The sequence below is a fragment of the Podarcis erhardii genome (genome assembly GCF_964252035.2).
Source record: "Podarcis erhardii genome assembly, chromosome: 11".
Lineage (NCBI taxonomy): Eukaryota > Metazoa > Chordata > Lepidosauria > Squamata > Lacertidae > Podarcis > Podarcis erhardii.
Genome location: NC_138501.1, coordinates 7,326,306 through 7,347,466, shown reverse-complemented (window position 1 = coordinate 7,347,466; position 21,161 = coordinate 7,326,306). Strand labels below are relative to the sequence as shown.

The 21,161-nt window shown below is 44.1% G+C and overlaps 1 protein-coding gene across 1 annotated transcript in view; it reads left to right on the top strand.

Annotated features, from left to right (window-relative positions):
- Positions 1 to 474: 474 nt before the first annotated feature.
- Positions 475 to 21,161, top strand: part of GOLM1 (golgi membrane protein 1) — a 28,478-nt gene continuing 7,791 nt past the window's right edge. Inside the window, exons 1-7 of the mRNA XM_081881059.1 lie at positions 475 to 669; positions 11,334 to 11,484; positions 12,262 to 12,441; positions 15,383 to 15,437; positions 17,425 to 17,527; positions 19,032 to 19,164; positions 20,703 to 20,871. Coding sequence (XP_081737185.1) covers positions 11,356 to 11,484; positions 12,262 to 12,441; positions 15,383 to 15,437; positions 17,425 to 17,527; positions 19,032 to 19,164; positions 20,703 to 20,871 — 769 coding nt within the window. The 5' untranslated portion in view covers positions 475 to 669; positions 11,334 to 11,355. The remainder of the gene's footprint in view (positions 670 to 11,333; positions 11,485 to 12,261; positions 12,442 to 15,382; positions 15,438 to 17,424; positions 17,528 to 19,031; positions 19,165 to 20,702; positions 20,872 to 21,161) is intronic.

The window sequence follows — 21,161 nt, the reverse complement described above, 5'->3', positions numbered from 1 at the left end:
CCTTTAATAAAATGCTCCCTCTGTGCGCCCTAATGTGTACCTTGATTCCCCCCCCCCCCACGCTATTGAGCGCTGCAGGCCCCCCCAGAAACGCTCGCGTTGTTCGGCTCCATCGACTGCCGTCTCGTCCTTCTCCGGAGGAGCCTTTGTTCGCCGGCCCGTCTTCCCCAGACAGGAAGCGGGCGGCGGGCGAGAGGGAGCAGGTGCTGCAGGACGGAGCCGGTTCTTCTTCCTCCTCCTCCTCCTCCTGGGAGCGCGCGCGCGCAAGCGGCTGCGGGGGGCGGCGCGGGGGCAGCTCCCGGCGCGCAACCTGCGCGGCCAGCCTGGGCAGCCCTTCCCGCCGCTTCCTTGCCGCCTGCTGCACTTCCTGCTCTGCCCGCAGTGCCTCCTTGCAGCAGCAGCAGCAGCAGCAGCGCCAGCTCCTCCGGCTCGCCTCTGGGCTTCCCCACCGCCGCCTCCTCTCCCTCAGCGGCGGCGGCGGCGGCTGCTGGTACTACTGAAGGAAGGCGGGCAGGTTGGCCAAGGCGCCGGGAAGGAGAAGCCTTCCCCGGGGCAGCTTCCTCGCCTTCTCCCCGGGGCCAGGGAGCGGCGCTCGCCCTGCTGCTCCTCGGGCAGCCGGCGGGAGGAGCGGGCCTCGCCGGGGAGGCCAGGCGGCGCGCAGCGCGGAAGGTGAGCCCCCTCTCCGCCTTGCCTCTCCTCAGACCCGGCCTCCTTCTGCGCCGAGGAAGGGGCAGCGCCGGGGAAAAGGCCCTCTTCTTCCCTCGAGGAATGAAAGCGGGCCAGGAGGCGTCTCCGCGCAGGCCGGCGCTTCGAGGCGCATTGCGCACGGCCGGCTCTTTCTCTCTCTTTCTTGCGCGCGCGTTTCCGCCAGCCAAGGGGCGCGGAGGCGCGCCGGGGGTCTTCCTCGGGGCGCACCCAAGTCCCCGCGCGAAGAGGGCGCGCGCGCTTGCCCGGCCGGCGGGGTTCCCTGGGCGCGCGGCCGCCTCTCCCTGCGCCCCCCCCCGACCTTTCCATTTGGAGCGAGGGGATGTGGTTGCGCGCCGAAGTCTCCCCGCCTTCTTCTGGTCTGAAGGGGGCTCTGTCTTTCTCGGGGGCTCCCATGGCGCTTTAAAGCGAGGTCAGCCCCCCCAAATCGAGGCGTCCCAAGCAGACCCCCCCCCCTCTCCCACCAGACGAGAGAACGGTGGGGATGGGCGCAGTCGGAATGCGCGCCCTTCCTTTCCTCGGGAGCCTCACCTGCGCTTTGGCAATGTCTCCCCAAGGCACATCTAAAAGTCGAGAAGAAGCGCAGTCCAGCAGGATTCTTGGCTCCTCACCCCTTAAAAAGACTTTTGGCTTGAGAATGCAATCTGACATTTCTAGGGAGTGAAGCAGCTCATGGTGGTTGGAAAATTAAAGCTGCTCAGTCATGGTTGCTTCTTAAGAAGAGACCACTGTTGACGTTGGCACCTCTGAAAGGGGCATGGAAAGAAGGAGGATGTAGGTTGTGGGATCTCATTACTTGCACTGGTTGAAAAAGTCATCCCATAAATGCAGAATGATTCCCAGTTCTGGTTTATGTTTGAGATACTTCAAATTGCCACGAATCAAGTTACGCTGAAGTCATTAGCTGATTTTTAAGAGGGCCTACGAATGTCTTGAGATTAAGACCCTACGGTTAAATAATTTACTCTGTGATTCAGATAGTATATACTGAGTGTTTCAGGTTGTGACATTTATTAATATGTCTTTGTGCTTTTGTGGAGGAGTCGAAAATGTTGAATTGCTGCATGGTATCTTTGAAGTACTTCCTCTTTGATGTTCAGATTTTCATATCTACTGTAGTATCTAATTTCTGTTAAAGCACAGAGCCTAGGGCTTGCCGGTGGTTCAAATCTCCTGATGGGGTCAGCTCCCATTGCTCGATCCCAGCTTCTGCCAACCTAGCAGTTTGAAAGCATGAAGTGCAAGTAGATAAATAGGTACCACTCTGGCGGGAAGGTAAATGGCGTTTCCGTGCAGTGCTCTGGTTCACCAGAAGCGGCTTAGTCATGCTGGCCACATGACCCGTAAGCTGTACGCCAACTCCCTTGGTCAGTAAAGCAAGATGAGCCCCGCAACCCGCGACTGGACCTAACGGTCAGGTGTTCCTTTACCTAATCTTTAGCAAAAACACAAACTTCTGATTGCTCAGTTGGGCTATATGTACAGCAGTTATGCAGATAGAAAAAAATCTAAACTAGTTTACTCAAAGTTACTCCCCCCTTTTAGCTTCTAAAAGTTTAACATCACTTTGACAATACAAGTAGGCTAGTTTTAACTTGAATTGCTGCTGTTAGTTATTATTTTGGGTATAAAATACTTGTGTTGCAAACACAAAGTGTTGGTGGTTATTTTGTATGCATTGCTTAATCCCTCTCTTTTTGTCCCGATAATACATAGATTAGTCTTAGTACTTTTAAGGAATTGAAATGCAGTACACTAAAGATGACGCTAATGTTAGCTTTAAAACATACCACTTGAGAAGACATGCAATTTCTTAAGAATTCAGCATTATTTTGTACATGGAAAAGATAAGAATTCAGAAACAAACATTTCTCATGATGAAGACGAGTTACCCTCATCATGTGGGCTGCAGTCAACCAACTTTATACAGCCCTTTAGGTGTATTCAAAAAACAATGCCAAATAAATACATTTTCTAAGCAAGTATCAGTAGTGACACCCGAGGGGGAGTTATTTATTAGGGAGTTGCATTATTCTATAGGTGGATTACACTGCGCGTGATTATGATAATGAGTGATGCTTTATTTTATTCCTGCTGTTAGACGGTGTGCAAATTATGACACAACAATCCAAAAATCACCTCACTGTGCATCAGGTTTAAATTATTTACAGAGTAATTTCATTGCATATTTATGGAGGGAGGGGGAACCTACAAGGCAGGGCAATAGCCACTTCTATTGCCCTGCCATTTTGCTGCAGGCAGTATGGGAAGGGTGTATGAGAAGCTTTTACTTCTTCCCTTCTGTTGATGATGCACGCAAGGGAATAAGATTGCCCAACCAATGTAGCTCTTTCTCTGACAGTGGAAAAGCACTAACGTGGCATCCTGAAATCATTCAGCCGACTTTATACTGAGCAGAGGATTGTCCCCTTAGAATTAAACCTCATGCAGACTCTGACTTCAGTTCTTTACACGTTGACTGTGAAAAAATAGAATTATTGTAGTGTAATTTATTATGCTTTGATGGGAAAATATAGTTCATTACAGTGAGCATTTTTTAATCAGTTGGAATACATATGAAGGCTTGGATATTAACTTCTTCTTTGGCGATCACTCGCAGCCAAGTAAGATTTTCTTCCATGAACACTGTTTTAACAGAGCCGTAAGTGACTGTGGAGGCCGGTTCTGGATCCACACGTCCTTCCACAGTGGGGACATAGGTTTCCAGTCAGGAGTTGATCACGGTGTGGATTTGCCAAGCGTGCCTTCCTCTTAGCACGTTTCTCCCTTGCGTCCTGAGTTCGAGCGTTTTCAAAGCCCACGACACCTTCGGTAAAGGCTGTTCTCCAATTGAAGCTCTCGCAGGCCAGTGTTTCTCAGTTGTCGGTGTTTATGCTACACATTTTTAGATATTGACATAATGTTGGATATTAACATGTTACAGGCCACCCCAATCTCTGCTGAACAAGAGTTTCCAGGGGTCTTGGCATTTAACTAGGGTTTGTGTTCCTTTGGAAAGAGGCACAGAAGAGACTAGCGTCTTTTTCAGAAATATGGTTTATTTTACACAAATTTACATCTAAAGCCTTCCGTGGAGAATATGCATGCAGAACATTATGCCCTTAGAGTGTCTCTTGTTGCTCCCCTAATAGCTTCAGCAAGCTTGGATCCAAAGCAGCAGTCATCCGCCCCCCTGCCCCCCGCCCCCCGTCTCTAAGTGCAGCCTCCAGCTGGTGCCTTTCAGTATCCCCCATCTCTCTTAACCTCAGTTTCAAAAGCCTACTGCAAAAAACCCACTTTTTACCCATGATGACATCATACCTACTGTTACCATGGCAACTTTTCCCTGTGTGCCTTCTGCCTATGGGGCTAATGGCTGGCCATCATCAGCACCATGGTTTCTTCAAGGACCCACCATCACCAGGTGGCTTCATGAGGAAGTTATTCCCAGCCCTTGAAAACAAACATACCGGTACTTTTTTGAGTTTGCTCAATTTCTGACCCTTCCCTGAATGTAGAATTTATGGGACTCTGAAAAGACTTCAGGGGATATTGGTGGCTTCAAACTTCTCTCCCTCTCTCTCTCTCTCTCTCTCTCTCTGTGTGTGTGTGTGTGTGTGCGCTTGTTTTGCGTTGTGCATAGATCGGCAATGGATATGTAAAATACATGCCTCTAAAATGTACTGTACCCCATGTTATGGAAACATAACTTTGCCTGGGTTTGCCTGTGGTCTGTGGGAAAAGTGGGGGGAACATTGTGGGAGAGTTTGTAGAACAGCATGCATGCTCTCTCTCTCACAGACACACTCATGCACACACATGCTCAACCATATGCAGAGTTTGGTGTTTAAACTTCTCAACTACTTTTCTAAGTTGTCAAGATTAGACTCTTTTCTGATGTTTTGCTTATAAAAGCAACAAGTGAACATAATGGAATGTTATTGACAAAGCAACCATCCATACCAGGCAGGATCTTTGATAATACAGCAAAAGACAAATGCTTTTTTAAAAAAAGTTATTTGGTAAAGAATAACCAATTTCAGTATGAATTACCACCAGATTCTTGTTTTGGGCAGAGAGCTATGTAATTGCGGTTGTAAAGCAGTACTGTAGTACTATAAGTGTTACTCATTAACATTCCATTTACATTTCAAAAAGGAAGCTTGACTGTTAAAGCAAATAGTGTGAAAATGCTCCTTTTAGCAACCCTTGACACACACCTGGTTTAAGGTTTTTGTATCTTTGGATCACAAATAGAAGGCTTTTGGGTTAAACAAGCAAGCAAAAAGCAGCAAAGCTTCAAAGTAGTTACGGAAAATTTGAAATGTACCATTAAATGGTACAGTGGCCAACACATTTTGGTAAAGACCTTCAGGTTGCACTGAAGAACAACTATATACCTGTAAATAAACAAACCATAATACAGATTTTTATATATATATATATATATATATATGCTTTCGTAGATTTTCACGGGTACAGGAATGCAGGTTTTGGTGTCCTCGGGTGTCTTCCCGTGTAAAAGTTGGGGTGTCTAGGCGACGTTTCGACGAGGTCTCACTCGTCATCTTCAGGCTGGTGCTTTCGGCTTCTTGTTACTGGAACAGAGCAGGATCTCAGTGTTTGAGTTCCTATAAATACTGTAGAGGGGGTGTGGTGTATAGCCTCCAATGTTCTGGGCAGAGAGGAAGTTCCCAGGCTAGTGTGCCTTTTCTTCTTTTGTTCCTTAATTACTTGAGAGATATCTTGAGTGGTTTCTTGAGTGATATCCTGAGTACCACTTAGGTGGGTCATTAGGTGTGGATTAGTTGTTAAAGTCTTTGTGTCTTGACCTCTTGAACTTTGTGAAGAGTTTTCCTGAGAAGATGGCTGTACTGTACTTAGTTGTGCTCTGGCTTGGCTTCGTGTATAGGGGCGAGCTGTGGTTTTGTGGCTTGTGTCAGCCAGATCTGTGTAGGGATTGCAGGGGGGTGCAGCATCCGGAGGTGCCACCATGGATTGGCTACTGGATGGTGTCTGTAATTCATCTGTGGAGAGGGTCTGGGTTTGGGTCTGGTGTGGTTGATTGGTGTTGGCGTTCCATGGCACCTCCGGATGCTGCACCCCCCTGCAATCCCTACACAGATCTGGCTGACACAAGCCACAAAACCACAGCTCGCCCCTATACACGAAGCCAAGCCAGAGCACAACTAAGTACAGTACAGCCATCTTCTCAGGAAAACTCTTCACAAAGTTCAAGAGGTCAAGACACAAAGACTTTAACAACTAATCCACACCTAATGACCCACCTAAGTGGTACTCAGGATATCACTCAAGAAACCACTCAAGATATCTCTCAAGTAATTAAGGAACAAAAGAAGAAAAGGCACACTAGCCTGGGAACTTCCTCTCTGCCCAGAACATTGGAGGCTATACACCACACCCCCTCTACAGTATTTATAGGAACTCAAACACTGAGATCCTGCTCTGTTCCAGTAACAAGAAGCCGAAAGCACCAGCCTGAAGATGACGAGTGAGACCTCGTCGAAACGTCGCCTAGACACCCCAACTTTTACACGGGAAGACACCCGAGGACACCAAAACCTGCATATATATATATATATATATATATATATATATATATATATATATTATATACATCATTCACTAATTATAATTTAACAAGTTATGTTAAAAAGTATACTCCCTTCTTACGCATCACTTTGTGGAGGCATGTCCCCAGAATGTTGCTTATAAATACCTTGAAGAAATTATTAACTGTTTTTATATTGTTTTGTTAGTGTTTTAGTTTTTGTAAGCTGCTCTGAGCCAGTCAGTGTCAACACTGAACTACATGGACTTGATATAAGGAGTTTCCCATGTTTCTAATCTTAAAATTCCAGTGAGTACACTGTTACTTGTTTTAGCGGCTAAAATTTAACATATCTGACCTGGACAAATCCTGCCACCTCCTATTTGAATACAATCAGTACTGCACAGTGTTTTGGATGAGTCCCAAACCAGAAAACATGTGTGCAAACCTTAAATTTCCCAGTGCAGCAAGGTTTTTCTTTACTGTTCCTCCAGTTGGCCTCTCCTGTCATTTGAACCCCTTTCCCTGCCTGTTCATTTGAGCAGGACTCAAGGCTAGAAATAGTAGCTTTCAAAATAGTTGGAAGACTATGCAGCAGACAGAAGTGAGCCAGACCAAAGTGACCAGGGCAGAAATAGGGAGTAGAAGCCATCCTTTTTTCCTCTTGCCTTGAGGAATATACTTCTGTTTTCAGAGTTGTGAACTGGCAACAACATTGCATTCTGTTCCTTACAAACATATTTTGTTTTGTTTTGTTTTGGTTTGGTTTGGTTTATATACCTCCCTTCATCATAAGGTCTTGGGGCAGTTCACAGAATTGTTGGACACCATTGTCTGGGCCAGGGGTCCACAAACTTTTTTAAGCAGACCTTTTTTGTCCCTCAGACCTTGTGCGGGGCCAGACTATATGGGGGGGGGAATGAACGAATTCCTATGCCCCACAAATAACCCAGACGTGCATTTTAAATAAAAGGGCACATTCTACTCATGTAAAAACACTGTCTGGAGGCTGTATTTAGAAGGCGATTGGGCCGGATCCGGCCCCCAGACCTTAGTTTGCCTACCCATGGTCTGGGCTGTACATTTTTGTAATGCTCTTTCTTTTGTTAAGGAAGTTTCCTCTGTTTTTATTTGCTTTAATTTGTGTATATTTTAGAAATGTTTTGGTGTAAGGCTGTACAGAGAATATTTATTGATAGGTGGCTATATACATTCAATCAATCAATCAATCAATCAATCAATCAATCAATCAGTAGCCTGGGTTAAAACAGAAATCCCAGTGATTTCTGCCATGTGTTCCACAGATCCCACAGAGATTTATCCACTCTTGACTTGAGTCTCTGTTTAGTGATTCAGCATGTACGTACCGGTCCTGCCTCTTTTCCTCCCATATGGAAAGTGTGCCTCTAGGGAAAGACTTTCTGGTTTTCATGATAACTGAAGCAAGTCGTCTGCAAGCAATGTCTACCAGCCGTATGCTGTCAGAATTATACTTTCAGATAATTCATCTGATAAATAGCATTTATTTGTGGCATCACTGCTTTCAAGTATGATTTGCAGCATGCAGTAGACAAGAGTAGAATTGATTTGCAGCATTTTTATTGTTGTTGGGCTTAACTTCAAGTCAGACATGGTGATGTGGAATATTTGCTTTCTGCCCTGTGCTGTTGGTTCAGTACAAATCATAAGGGGAGAAAACGATGTGTTCCTTATTAAAAAACACTTTGTTTTGAAGACTTCCAGAACTTGCTTTGATGAATCTCAGAAGCATTCAGTATCTCTTCATTCTTTTACTTTTTATATTTGATATAGTATTACCAAGATCCTCCTTGAGGATCTTGTTGATTCTAAAGGTAAAGGTACCCCTGACTGTTAGGTCCAGTCGTGACCCACTCTGGAGTTGCGCACTCATCTCGCTCTATAGGCTGAGGGAGCCGGCGTTTGTCCGCAGACAGCTTCCGGGTCATGTGGCCAGCATGACTAAGCCGCTTCTGGCAAACCAGAGCAGCACACGGAAACTCCGTTTACCTTCCTGCCATAGTGGTACCTATTTATCTACTTGCACTTTGACGTGCTTTCGAACTGCTAGGTTGGCAGGAGCTGGGACCGAGCAATGGGAGCTCACCCGTGGCGGGGATTCAAACCGCCGACCTTCTGATCGGCAAGCCCTAGGCTCTGTGGTTTAGACCACAGCGCCACCCCCATCCCTAGTTGAACATAAAGATTGCCTTGGAACATTGGAGAGGATAGTGATGATTAGCATCCACCTTGGCATGTTGCTCAAGGACCAGCCTATCCTCAGTCACACAATATCATCACCAGGGAAGGGGAGGAACACGTCATGGTGAAATTGTCTCTTCATTGGCTCTTATTGTCTCTTATCTGGCTTTGCATTGATTGATGTCCTTGCTGAAATGAGCTGTATGAGAAAGCAAAAGCATTCAATCCTAATAGGTCTTTCCTGTATGTCTTAAGTGGAACCAGTAATAGGATATGATGCTAAGCAAATATAATGCTGTGAGCGAGCCTGCCATTTCCTCTGGGCAGCTACTTGTTCATTATTGCTATGTTGCTCTGCTATTCAAGTTATATGTAGGGCCTGTGGTGCTGGAGGAGACTCTTGAGGGTCCCATGGACTGCAAGAAGATCAAACCTCTCCATTCCGAAGGAAATCAGCCCTGAGTGCTCCCTGGAAGGACAGATCCTGAAGCTGAGGCTCCAATACTTTGGCCACCTCATGAGAAGAGAAGACTCCCTGGAAAAGACCCTGATGTTGGGAAAGATGGAGGGCACAAGGAGAAGGGGACGACAGAGGACAAGATGGTTGGACAGTGTTCTTGAAGCTACCAGCATGAGTTTGACCAAACTGCGGGAGGCAGCAGAAGACAGGAGTGCCTGGCGTGCTCTGGTCCAGGGGGTCACGAAGAGTTGGACACGACTAAACAACTCAACAACAACAACAACAACAACAACAACAACAACAAGTGCCTTGGGCAATTTAGGGCTGGCTGACCTGTGGCCCTCCAGATGTTGTGGGACTCCCAACTCCCATCAGCCCCAGTCAACATGGCCAGCGGTCTGTGATGATGGGAGTTGTCACCTTCAGGGCCACAAATTAGCCATCATTGGCTTTAGAGATTACATTTATCATCCTGGGTCTGTGCATGGAAGGCTGACTTTGGAACCCTGGTGTATTTTGCATTCTCTAATCTTCCTGCCTTCCAGAAGCTGATCAGCTGCATTCTGTACCACTGAACAGTTTTCAAGGGCAGCCTTAATAATTGCTGATGCAAGATGTAGACTAATTTAAAAACCAAGAGATATGTGATCTGAACCAGGGGGGAACTCTTTGCCACAGCAGTGATAGAAGGGGCACTATGCTGTTGCCTCAGAGGCACCTCTCTGTGAAGACCCACCCAATGTGGAATGGATAAAAAAGGGTCTGGCTGACTGGTAAAGATAGCATATTGAATATTAATACTGCTTATTTAGTTCAAGCTTTGTTAATTTCATTGAGGCTTGTACTAATTCAGCTCTATATATTTGCTAACTCCCATTATATATCATGTTTTAATGGTGTGTTTAACACAAAGCAATCAACTGAACACATTATTAAATTGTTATTCTTTAGTATAATCTATTGGTTGTGTTGTGAGATATCTTATTTTAGAGAGAAGCCAGGCAATAAATGAACACAATTGTTCCTACATTTTCTATAATGTTTGTGCTGAGGATTATAGTAATGGGTGACAGTAAGAACTTTTGTTAAACCTAAACTTTCATTCGCTACCGCTTCTTCCAGGTCACAGCAGGTTTTGTTGAAATGGAGGTTTGCTCATGTTGCCAAACGGTTGTCGAGAGTGAGGCCTAATTGGCAAGGAAATATTTTTCTAAAGTGGACGCAAACGCAAGCATAACACATGCAGAAAGAGACAATTTTTTTTTTAAATGTTGTAAAAATGTGTTGTGTGAAGGAAGGAGCAGAATAGTTAGTTTCCCCTTTCCTCGCCTCCAGATAATAAGTGTATAGTCAAACTTCGGTTTTTGAACATCTCATCTAACGTACGTTTGGAAGCTGAGCGCTGAAAACCCGGAAGTGAATGCTTCCGTTTTTGAACGTGCCTCGGAAGTCGAATGGCTTCCAAGGCACATTTCTCAATTTTCCCCATTGAACATGCTGAAAGCCCTTTGATCTTCAGTTTTCGAATGTTTCGGAAGTCGAAAGGACTTCTGCAACGGATTACAGTGGAACCTCGGGTTGCGAATGTGATCCGTGCGGGAGGCACGTTCGTGACCCGCAGCATTTGCAACCCACAGCACCGCATCTGTGCATGCGCGTGGCACGATTCGGCGCTTCTGCGCATGCGCAAAGCGTGATTTAGCGCGTCTGCGCATATGCGATTGCCGAAACCTGGAAGTAAGCTGTTCCGGTACTTCCAGGTTTGGCGCGTCTGTAACCCGAAAATGCACAACCCGCAGCGATCGCAACCCGAGGTATGACTGTATGTTCAAAAACTGAAGTTCCACTGTATAAGTTAGATAATTCCTGTGTAAAATTCAGAACTGATATGACATGATCTGCCCAACTTTTCTCTCTGAGTGTTCCAGCTGAGGCAGCTCTTCCCTAGCAGCTGCCATAGGGCTACTCAAGGAGATACAACTGAAGATGATCAAATATAAGTATATCGGTTTCAGTCACTAATACCTTTTCTGCCTCATTCATTCATTCTACCAACTTTATCTTAAAAAGATCTCAAGGTTTCATGAACAGTTAAAAAAATAATTATTGACTGAAGTTAACAGGAGATACTACGTAAAACAAATGGTAGAAACTTTTTAAAGACTATTTCGTTTGTTTACAGATTATATTTGAGCTTTGTTCATCCATCTTTGTAGAACAAGAGAACTGGAATTTATAAGATTTAAGTGTTGAAATGAACAGGATTTACTTCTGAGCTTGTAACTGGGCTGTCAGTGTCTCTGGTGTGACTTGGATGCAACTGCAAGTTCAGCAAAGGGATATGTAAATATGCCTTTCCCCCCTTTCAATCAACAGATATTAGTCTCTTCACTTTGAGATGGTGGGACTAGGAAATAGCCGTCGCGGGATGAAGTCTCCACCCCTCCTAGTGGCGGCGCTTGTGGCTTGTATAATAGTCCTGGGATTCAATTACTGGATTGCGAGTTCCCGCAGTATTGATTTGCAGGTATTACTCTTCTATTGGTTTTCCACATTGATGGAATCAGCAAAGATGTTTTCCTTTGTTCAGAATTGCAGTGAATTATTGAAGTTTAAAAAGCACTTCAGGGTTTCCAAATCATCATACCTGACAGGAATTTGGATGCTAGCCAGGAGAGCAAATAGAGAAAAGAGAAGTGCCTGGGAAAAGGTTGTGATGATAGAAGTTAAATACTGAATCCTGCTCAACCAGGAAACTGTGGAGCTTTATGCTACCCTTGCTGCCTGCTATATCAATGTAAAAAACTCTTTCTGTTTCTCTCATACCTATGGATACACATATATGAACACAGACCCAGAGACAAAGTTGGGACTGGCTGTTTTGAATTAGTGTGTGGAACAATCATCCAGCTACCCAACACCTCTGCCCCTCAGTCCATTTTCTGCCTTACTCCCTACTTAAGAGAAAATAGCTCCTTCTGTGTCCCTTCTCTCTCTACTCAGTGTTTTTGCCTCACTTCCTGTTAACTACACACAACCCTGTCTGCCCCTAACCCAAGGAACAAGAATCTTTCCTCACATCAGCACTGATTATCAATATTCCTAGTGATTTTTCCCCCTTACCATCCATCCTATCCCATGTTCTAGAAGCATTTAGCATGGGCTCACAGGTGACTGGTAGTTGTGCGGTGTCCAATTTTGTTTTCTGCAAGCATAGATCGGGAAGTTAAAATTTTGATTACACACATTTACAGCAAAGACTGCAAACATTCTCTTCTGAATTTTTGTATCTGCTGCCTCTTAGAACCGCATAATGGAGCTAGAAGGAAGAGTCCGCCGGGTGGCTGTAGAACGAGGTGCTGTAGAAATTAAAAAAAATGAATTCCAAGGAGAGCTGCAGAAACAGAGGGAACAGATTGACAGAATTCAGAGCCTGCATAACTTCCAGTTGGAAAATACTAACAAAATACACATGGATGAGAAGGTAAGAGCTATTTATTTATCCTTGTCACTCTGCTCTGGGCCTCTCTATGCAGCTCCTCCTTTGTCCTAATGCTGCTAAGTCTTTCTTTGCAAAATAGACTGTAGATTTATCCAGTATTATTTTAGGGTCAAAAAAATCCCAGTACTGTCTCTTTTCTACTATAATGGAAAGGGCCTCGCCATTGTAGCTGTCCGTGAAAGGGAAGGTGCCTTAAAACTGTATAAATATTATTTAATATAAAATTATTATTTATTGAATAAAGAATACTCTTCCAAATGAGCCCAGGGTGGCAAACACAACATTCAAAACAATGAGGTTAAAAATAAAAAGGCATTTTAAACATTTTAAAGAGAGTTTATTATTACTTACACACCTTGTGCTGGAAGCAGCTTCTTGAGGGGAAAAAAACGTAAGAGGAAAACTGAAGTGGGGTGTTGTGAAGATGGTATGACAACCTGTGAGACTAACAAACAGCTCCTTCCACATTGCGAGGGATGTGAAATGTCATGCTTGGTGGGATCATTTCCATCTACTGGCAGATTGGATTAACAGTCTGAACGTTAATTACTAGCCGTTTCTCCACAGTAGAAGAATTGTAGCACACTGTCCTTTCAGTGGTTGAGTCATAGCTGTGACTTCATCCTAGAAAAACCTCAGCATCTAGAAAGATCCTAAAAAGGTACATGCAAATGTACATATTTTAGCAGAGAGTCTGCTGTGGAAGTGCCCTTGTGAGGTTTTTGGTAGGTTTCTTGGGTTGCATACAAATGTACCTGCAAACACAACCTGGTGTGCTTTTTCTCCACTGCAGAGGGATGGGGGATTTGCCCAAAATTGGATGGAAGAATTGGCCAATTCCTTTGTACTGCAACTGCATACACTCAGGAGGTCCTGCAACGCTCTAGAGCAGTGGCTATCGATTAGCTAAGTACTGCAGACCTCCCCTTTTTCAAAAGCCAAGCTTATGTGTAAGGTGCCACTGTGCCACGGACCACCTGGGTGGGTTACGCGGGAGCCCTGGGGTCCACAGACCACCAGCTGGGAGCCACTGCTCTAGAGAGGGTCCTTGGTGTCTACATCAGGGAGAAGAGGAAGAGAAAGTCTGGACTGCAAGCTGCCTTGTGCCCTTGCAACCAATGGATACAACTCAATGGCCTTGATTCACAGGCAGCACTAAGCCAAACCATGCCAGTGTGTGAAGCCACAGGCGCTCATAGTAAAAACGGCAGCCATTTTGTTCCTTGCTTGGTCATCCTGCTACTGCTGCACTGCCTGGAGCTGAGCCAATCTGTATTGCTGCGTGCAAAACATGAGCTGTAGGCCAAGGTTTGTACTGCTTGTAGTTTGGGGGAGTCTAAACATGAGCCAGGCTTGGGCAAACCATGGCTTATCCATCTGATACCTATAATTCTGTATTTGCACAGTAGCCCAGCTCAGCCTTGATCATAATAAACTGACACATGTATACTACAGATACACAATGAAGTAGTTTGTATGCTCTGAATTGATTATTTTTATGTAGCTGTTCTTTCTCCAGGAAATTACTACCAGCAGTATTATACCATCTGCCTCCCAGCTGGAGCAAGACATTTTTGCAAAACTAGCTACAGTTCAACTTTGTGATCAGATATCTAAGCTCTAGCTGTAATAAATGAATCGGCTCTCTTTTTTACACAAACAAGGGCTTGCTGTATTATTTTAAGAATGAGATTTAAAGGAGAGCAAAAACAAAAGACCTTCTGTGTTTGCTGATCTCTCCCTCTCCTGTTGCCTGCATTAACTTTGTGCAGGGTTAGCTCCAAGGCATTTGCCAGATCTTATGCCCACATAATTAAGCGGAGTTTCCTAGCTAGTTTGAATTTGAGCTCCATGCGGCTCCACAGGATTTTGTCAAAGCAGCAGCAAATGGTACCAGCCACCTCAGTGGTCTCTCTCTTTGTGAGGAGAGTTTACACACACAATTTTAACTTGTAGGCTAAATTGAGGTAGCTTGATAAGGAAAGAGCTTCATGCTTGGGGATGAATTAAAAGTGCAGTATACCGATTAGCGTATAGTTGCTGGATGCTTTGATGATCCTGAGAATCACAGCTGAAACGGTTATAATTATTTATGTATATCATGGGTAGGCAAACTAAGGTCCGCGGGCCGGATCAGGCCCAGTTGCCTTCTGGATCGCCAGCGCACACGTTCTTTCCCTCTCCCTCCCTCTTCCTCACATGGCAGTGGCTGTGCTTCCTCCCTCCCTCGCTCCTCCTGGCTTCTCCCTGCCCAGCCTACAGGAGGAAGGGGGCTGGGCTTTGTTGGTGCCAGCAACAGCAGTGCCTGAGCGGCCGCCATTTTAAGCAGCCCCTCTCTGGAGCCCTTTTGCGCGCCGCTCATCGTCCCTCCACCACCGCCAGCCCCTGTCGCTCACAAGACACAGGAAAGCAGCCACCGGGGCTCCTGGTGCTCTTGCATCATTTCCTCCCCCCCCAAAAAAATATAGTCCAGCCCCCACAAGGTCTGAGGGACAGTGGACCGGTCCCCTGCTGAAAATGTTTGCTGACCCCTGATGTATATTCTACCTGTCCTTGTGCTAATCCTGCCCCCCAAGATGATTCTTTATGCCACTTGGGGATAATTTTTTTGTTTAGGTAGCATTCCAGTGGAGTCTTCTTGTTGGCCCCATGGCCAATCTGAGATCTTTGCTCTTTTGATTTTCCTGCCTGGAGAACATAGGCAACGAATATATAGGGCTGGGATAATGTAGAAATGGAAACCATTGTTTTTCAAGCACTCAAACAATTCTTCCTTCCTTCCTTCCTTCCTTCCTTCCTTCCTTCCTTCCTTCCCTCCCTCCCTCCCTCCCTCCCTCCCTCCCTCCCTCCTTCCTTCCTTCCTTCCTTCCTTCCTTCCTTCCTTCCTTCCTTCCTTCCTTCCTTCCTTCCTTCCTTTTTTCAGGCAATGCTGATGAATAACATTACAACAAATGAAAGACTGATCCAGAATTTGAAAGGTAAATCTCAGCAAAGCACCATCTGCACAGCAATTAAGTTTGCTTATTTTTATACCTTTGCCCATTGTATGTCTACTGATACATTTCCCCCAAAGCTGGAATAGTAGGAAAGTATGGGGGCAGCTGTAGCTGTTTCAGAATATAACCCCTCACCCGCTTTAAACAGAGACAGTATAAAACTGTGGGACCTAGAAACTTACTACAGTGGTGCCTCGCAAGACGAAAAGAATCCGTTCCGCGATTCTCTTCGTCTAGCGGATTTTTTGTCTTGCGAAGCAAGCCCATTGACGGCTTAGCGGATTAGCGCTATTAGCGGTTTAGCGGCTTTTAGCGGCTTAGCGGATAAGCGGCTTAGCGGATAAGCGGCTTAGCGGCTTAGAAAAAGGGGGGGGAGGGAAAAAAACCCGCAGGAACTCGCAAGACATTTTCGTCTTGCGAAGCAAGCCCATAGGGAAATTCGTTTAGCGAAGCGCCTCCAAAACGGAAAACCCTTTCGTCTAGCGGGTTTTCCGTCTTGCGAGGCATTCGTCTTGCGGGGCACCACTGTACTTGAAGACAGAGCCTTGGGTCAACCTAGGAAATCGTTTTTTATTTTCTTAAAAGCAGCCACAAAGGGACTCTTTTATTAGATCAAGATTGTCATTCTGGGGAAGGGTTTTGGTTTTTTAAAACCTTTCTCAATGCTGTTTTTCTTATTAATATTGCCATGGTGCCCCCGCCAGCTGCTGTTTGATCAACTGGGGATAGTTTTAGGAAAATGGAATAATCATCAATTAAATGCAATGGTAGAAATGTTAGCTCCCTCTCTCCTCCCCCTATCCCCAGTGCGATAGTCTCATTTCATTTTTTTAAAAATAATTTTTTTTAAATTTTACACAAATATCTCCAATTAACAACTCCCAATTAACATATTTTTCTCTTTTGGACTTGCCTCAGCTTCTCTGACAATCATCCATATTTAAGTTTATTATCTACGCATTCCCAAAATTAATATCGCCTTTTAAAAATACCTTTACAGACATATTTGCATTCTTGCAATATTCCTTATTCTTTCACAAAGCTTCTTTAAAACCCACTAGTGTTGTTTGTTCATCACATACACTCTTCAAATACTCAGAAAATTTTCCCCAGTCCTCAATGAACTTGTGATCTCGTTGGTATCTTATTTTTCCAGTTAGTTTATTCAGTTCTGCATAGTCCGTTAACTTCATTCTCCATTCCTCAAGAGTCGGTAGTTCTTCCTGCTTCCATTTTTGGGCCATTAATATTCTCGCTGCAGTTGTTGCATACTGAAAGAGTTTATGATCCTTTCTGTTTATTTCGTTTCTTGTTATTCCTAAAAGAAAGGCTTCTGGTTTCCTTACAAAATTATATTTCAACATCTTCTTTAATTCGTTATATATCATCTCCCAGAACCCCCTCACTTTCTTGCATTCCCACCACATGTGAAAAAATGTTCCTTCTTTCTCTTTACATTTCCAACACTTATTACAAGTTTTAAACATTTTTGCTAATTTAACTGGTGTAATGTACCATCTGTATACCATTTTCATAACATTTTCCTTTAGGGTGGTGCATGCTGTAAACTTCAAATTATGTATAGGGTGATATTCAGTTGTGCCTGTTCACCAGCAGAATAGGCTTCTGCTTGCACACCAGAACTTCTGTTATCCCCCCTGCTACTGCCCCCAAACCTGCTCCAGATTTTGGGGGGCAGAAAGGAAGGAGAAGTCGGGAGCAAATGGAAGTCTGCTTGTGCAGTATGGATTTCACAGACACTAGGCGGTAAACTCCGTTGAATGTAGTGGAATTTACTAAACATGCATATGTTTGAGCTACACAGATCACATAAACCGAAAAGACTGAAGCAGCGTTTTAATCTAATTACTATGAATAATTGGTGAAATAAATAAGAATGTTCTTTCCTACTCATCGTTCATTATTTTCTCCTTCTGTTTGTTTTTAATAAAATTTAATTTTTACTCAGAAAACTTGAGAGGTCTGCAGAAGGAATGTGGAAGGCTCCAACTCGACATTTACAGGTTTAAGAAAAACCAGACAAACCTTCAGAAAAAAATTACATATGACATGTAAGTATGTGACGATTGGCCAGCTTCTTTACAGGTGAAATGGCCACAAGCCAAGTTATTCAAGCACTAGCTTTGGTTACATATTTAGACTTTAAACAATATGTTTCCTACATTGAAATCAATGGGATTAAATATATAAAAATCAGGTTTGCTGTTGTAAATATTTTGCTTCACTGGCTCACAAATCTAAGAATTTAATTATAATACTGTACCTGTGAACAAACCAAAATGACAAAGGTTGGGTACGACTTCGCATTTAAATAGAGGATGTTTCTAACTTGCCTTACCTATATCCCTCCTCTGTTCTACTGGCTCCTGGGTCTACCAGGAAAGTCTGTCTGCTAATGTAGCTGGATTGTCATCATGGCAACAACAATTGGCCTGCAATTGGCTGAGTGGTGCAGAGAGCTGGTTGTCTCAGGAGATTGGCAGAAATGTCTGCCAGGGTTGGACAGGAACAAGTGCGGCTTTGAGATTCTTGGGACCTTTTTTTAAATTGCTTGAACACTTTTTAATTGCTTGAACTAAGCCCTAGTTGCCTAATGGACCAGCCTGTACTAACTTTAATCAGGGAGTAGGAGAAGTGAAAAGCAGAAATGATGCAACTACAGTGGTGCCTTGCAAGACGAAATTAATTCGTTCCGCAAGTTTTTTCTTCTTGCGAGTTTTTCGTCTTGCGAAGCACGGTTTCCCATAGGAATGCATTGAAAATCAATCAATGCGTTCCTATGGAGACCGTCTGGGGACAGAGGGGAAGCGCCGCGCGCCTTCCCCTCTGTCCCTGGACCTGTTTAAAGCAAGGGAAGGGGCAGCGGGGAGAATCGCTTCTCCCCGTTGCTGCCCCTTGGTTCAAAAGGGGTCCGGGGACAGAGGGGAAGGCGTGCGCGCCTTCCCCTCTGTCCCCGGAGATTGCGGGGCTGGCAACGGGGAGAAGTGATCTTCTCCCCGCCGCCCCTTGCTTCAAAAGAGGTCCGGGGACAGCGGGGAAGACGCGCTGCGCTTCCCCGCTATCCCCGGAGCTTGCGGCTAAGAAAACGAAGCGAAGCGGCTAAGAAAACGAAAAACTCCTTCGTCTAGCGAGTTTTTCGTCTTCCGAGGCGTTCGTCTTGCGGGGCACCACTGTAACTAAAACACTCAAATTCGGCAATTGGTAATACATTGCTGGTAGTCCTGTTTCAAAGATAGCCTCTCAGTTAACAATATACACTAATAGATGGGAGGTTTCTCAGGACCACGAGGCCCTAATTCTGCACTTACTGTGCAAAGCTATAAATCTGCCACTGGGCCTGCACAATTTGTGACTGTACAAGCCCCGCGAGGGGCTCAATAAACCTCCAATTCATGATCTCTTTAGGACTACAAAAACAAGGAGGTTGTCAATCAGGGAGAAGGCAAGAGTATGTGTCTGACAGGCTGTGTTTGACTTTGTGGGTTTCAAGTTGTGCAGATTTTTCGTGTTTTAAAGAACACATTTTACAAACAACATTCTGTTGCTTGGTTCTAGGTCTCAGTGTATCAGTCAGATGAAGGAACTGAAAGAACAATGTGAAGAAAGGATAGAAGCAGGCTGCAAGAAAGGCAGTCAGATATCAGAAGACATGAAGAATAGTTCAAAAATATTAGAGAGAAATGATCAAGTAAGTTTTTTAAATTTGTTTTAGAGGGGTATTTATACACAAATTGTAGGTGAACCAGGCTGGCTGAACTGATTCAGGCCATTATCCAGACCTCTATGTGGGGCTGAACAACTACAATTTTTGATGGCCCAAAGTAGGAAGAAGGTAAACCACAATGCTTCTCTTCTCTTCTCCATTTTTTGAATGCATGTTCCTTCCATTTGTTGCTGCCTTGACCTTTTGGAATCCCAGTGTGCTCATTCAACTTTAGAAATGCCAAACTTTGGCATGCTTATCTAACTCCCCAGTCCGGTGACTGGAATTATGTTACAGCAGCAACTTAAAAGAATCAACATGGTTTCAGTTAAATTATTTATGTTTTTGAACTTAAACAAGGAACTTTCAGTTCAACACCTGTTGTTTGAAGATTTCTGACACCTTCTTCCTTCAAAACCTTTGACCCTCTTTTTTTTTGTAAATAGTATAGCTCCATTCTATGCCAACAGGTAAACTTCCTCTTCCTTAACTGAGATTTATTTGTGGACATAAAATCATTTGTCACCATAGGTGACAGGGAGTGGCACATAAAAGTTGTACTTAGTACATTTTCATAAAGTTGTGAAGGTTTGAGGAAATGATTAACCGTAAAAAGTGAGTTTTTATAATGAATTTAAAAATAAAGTTGCTCAGAAGTATCCAAACAGCTTTCAAAGTTTGTTCCTGTGAGTCGTCACATTGTGTGAAAGCCAAAATTACCTTCCCTCCATCTCTCTCTCTCACTACGCCAACTATATGAGAGAACTCTTGACTGGATCACCTGAAATAATAATCTTTTGAAAGCTGGCTTGGGGAGGAAGCTCTATGGGTCCCCCCCCCAATAAGGTTATGGGGAGACTGACTCTCCTCATACAGTAGCCTTGATTAAAATTGTCATCTCCCTGCATGAACCTTTCTTAAGAGCAGACAATTATGTGGAGAGATCCAGTCACAAATCCGGCTAGATCCTGTCACAATGTGGTAAAGCTGAAAACTACCTAAGTCTCTTCTGATTTCAGTAGGAGAGAAAAGTGTTTAACTTGCCCCTAGAAATTAATGGGACCTGCTCCCCAGGTCACAGGCATGCGGTGAAATATATGCATGTAGCTATTGTCAAATGTAACTTCTTCCAAACATAGCAGGCTGCATTATCTTGTGGCTTGTGAAGCAGCCACAACCCTCTCCCCACCCCACCCCTTTCTTTTTTCTTTCTGTTTTCTTCTCCCCCTAATGCCTCAACAAATGAAACGGATTTGTAAAAACGTTACATGGAAGAAGAAGAAGAAGAAAAAAAAACACGAGGCACTACACTTCTGTAAAACAAGAAAATCCTTAATAAAAAATATTAAAAAAAAAAAAGGAAGGGAAAACAGCCGTCTGTTTTACTGTCATTCAGTTTCTAGCAGGGACTTTAATTTTGCTGTGAAACCACTTAAAGTAAAAATTCTAATAGTAGATTATTCATTTGCGTTGAAGAATTGTATGAATCAAGTAGGGCTGTTTTTTTGTTGTTTTCGTTTTAGATAAATATTCAAGAGCCAACAGAGTTTGGGCAGCGTGACCTGACAAAACAGGGAAATGAACTTCAAGGAAAACATTACATCTCTGATGATTCTTTGAAACTAGAAATTTTAAAGCCAGCACCACCCAGCATAAAAAATGTGGCAGAACTGGATTATCAAAGAGAAAAAGGTAAGAGTGTTGTAGCAAAGATTACTATTAATTTCCAATCTCTTCATTAGGTGTTAGCATCTAAAACAAATAGTCCAAAACACAGAACGACTTTGCATGAATAAGATTTGTTTCCCAGTACAATGTTGTGACTTTGGCCAGAGTTGAAACAGTGATTCTGTCACTTTCAGGCTCTCAGGCTTACTATCTTCACAGTAGTCATGTTGTGAGCTTAGCAATGCTAGAAATATAGGGATGTGAGTGTTCAGTTCTTGAAGCGATGCTTTCGTTGCCTGTGCAAAGGAATGTGC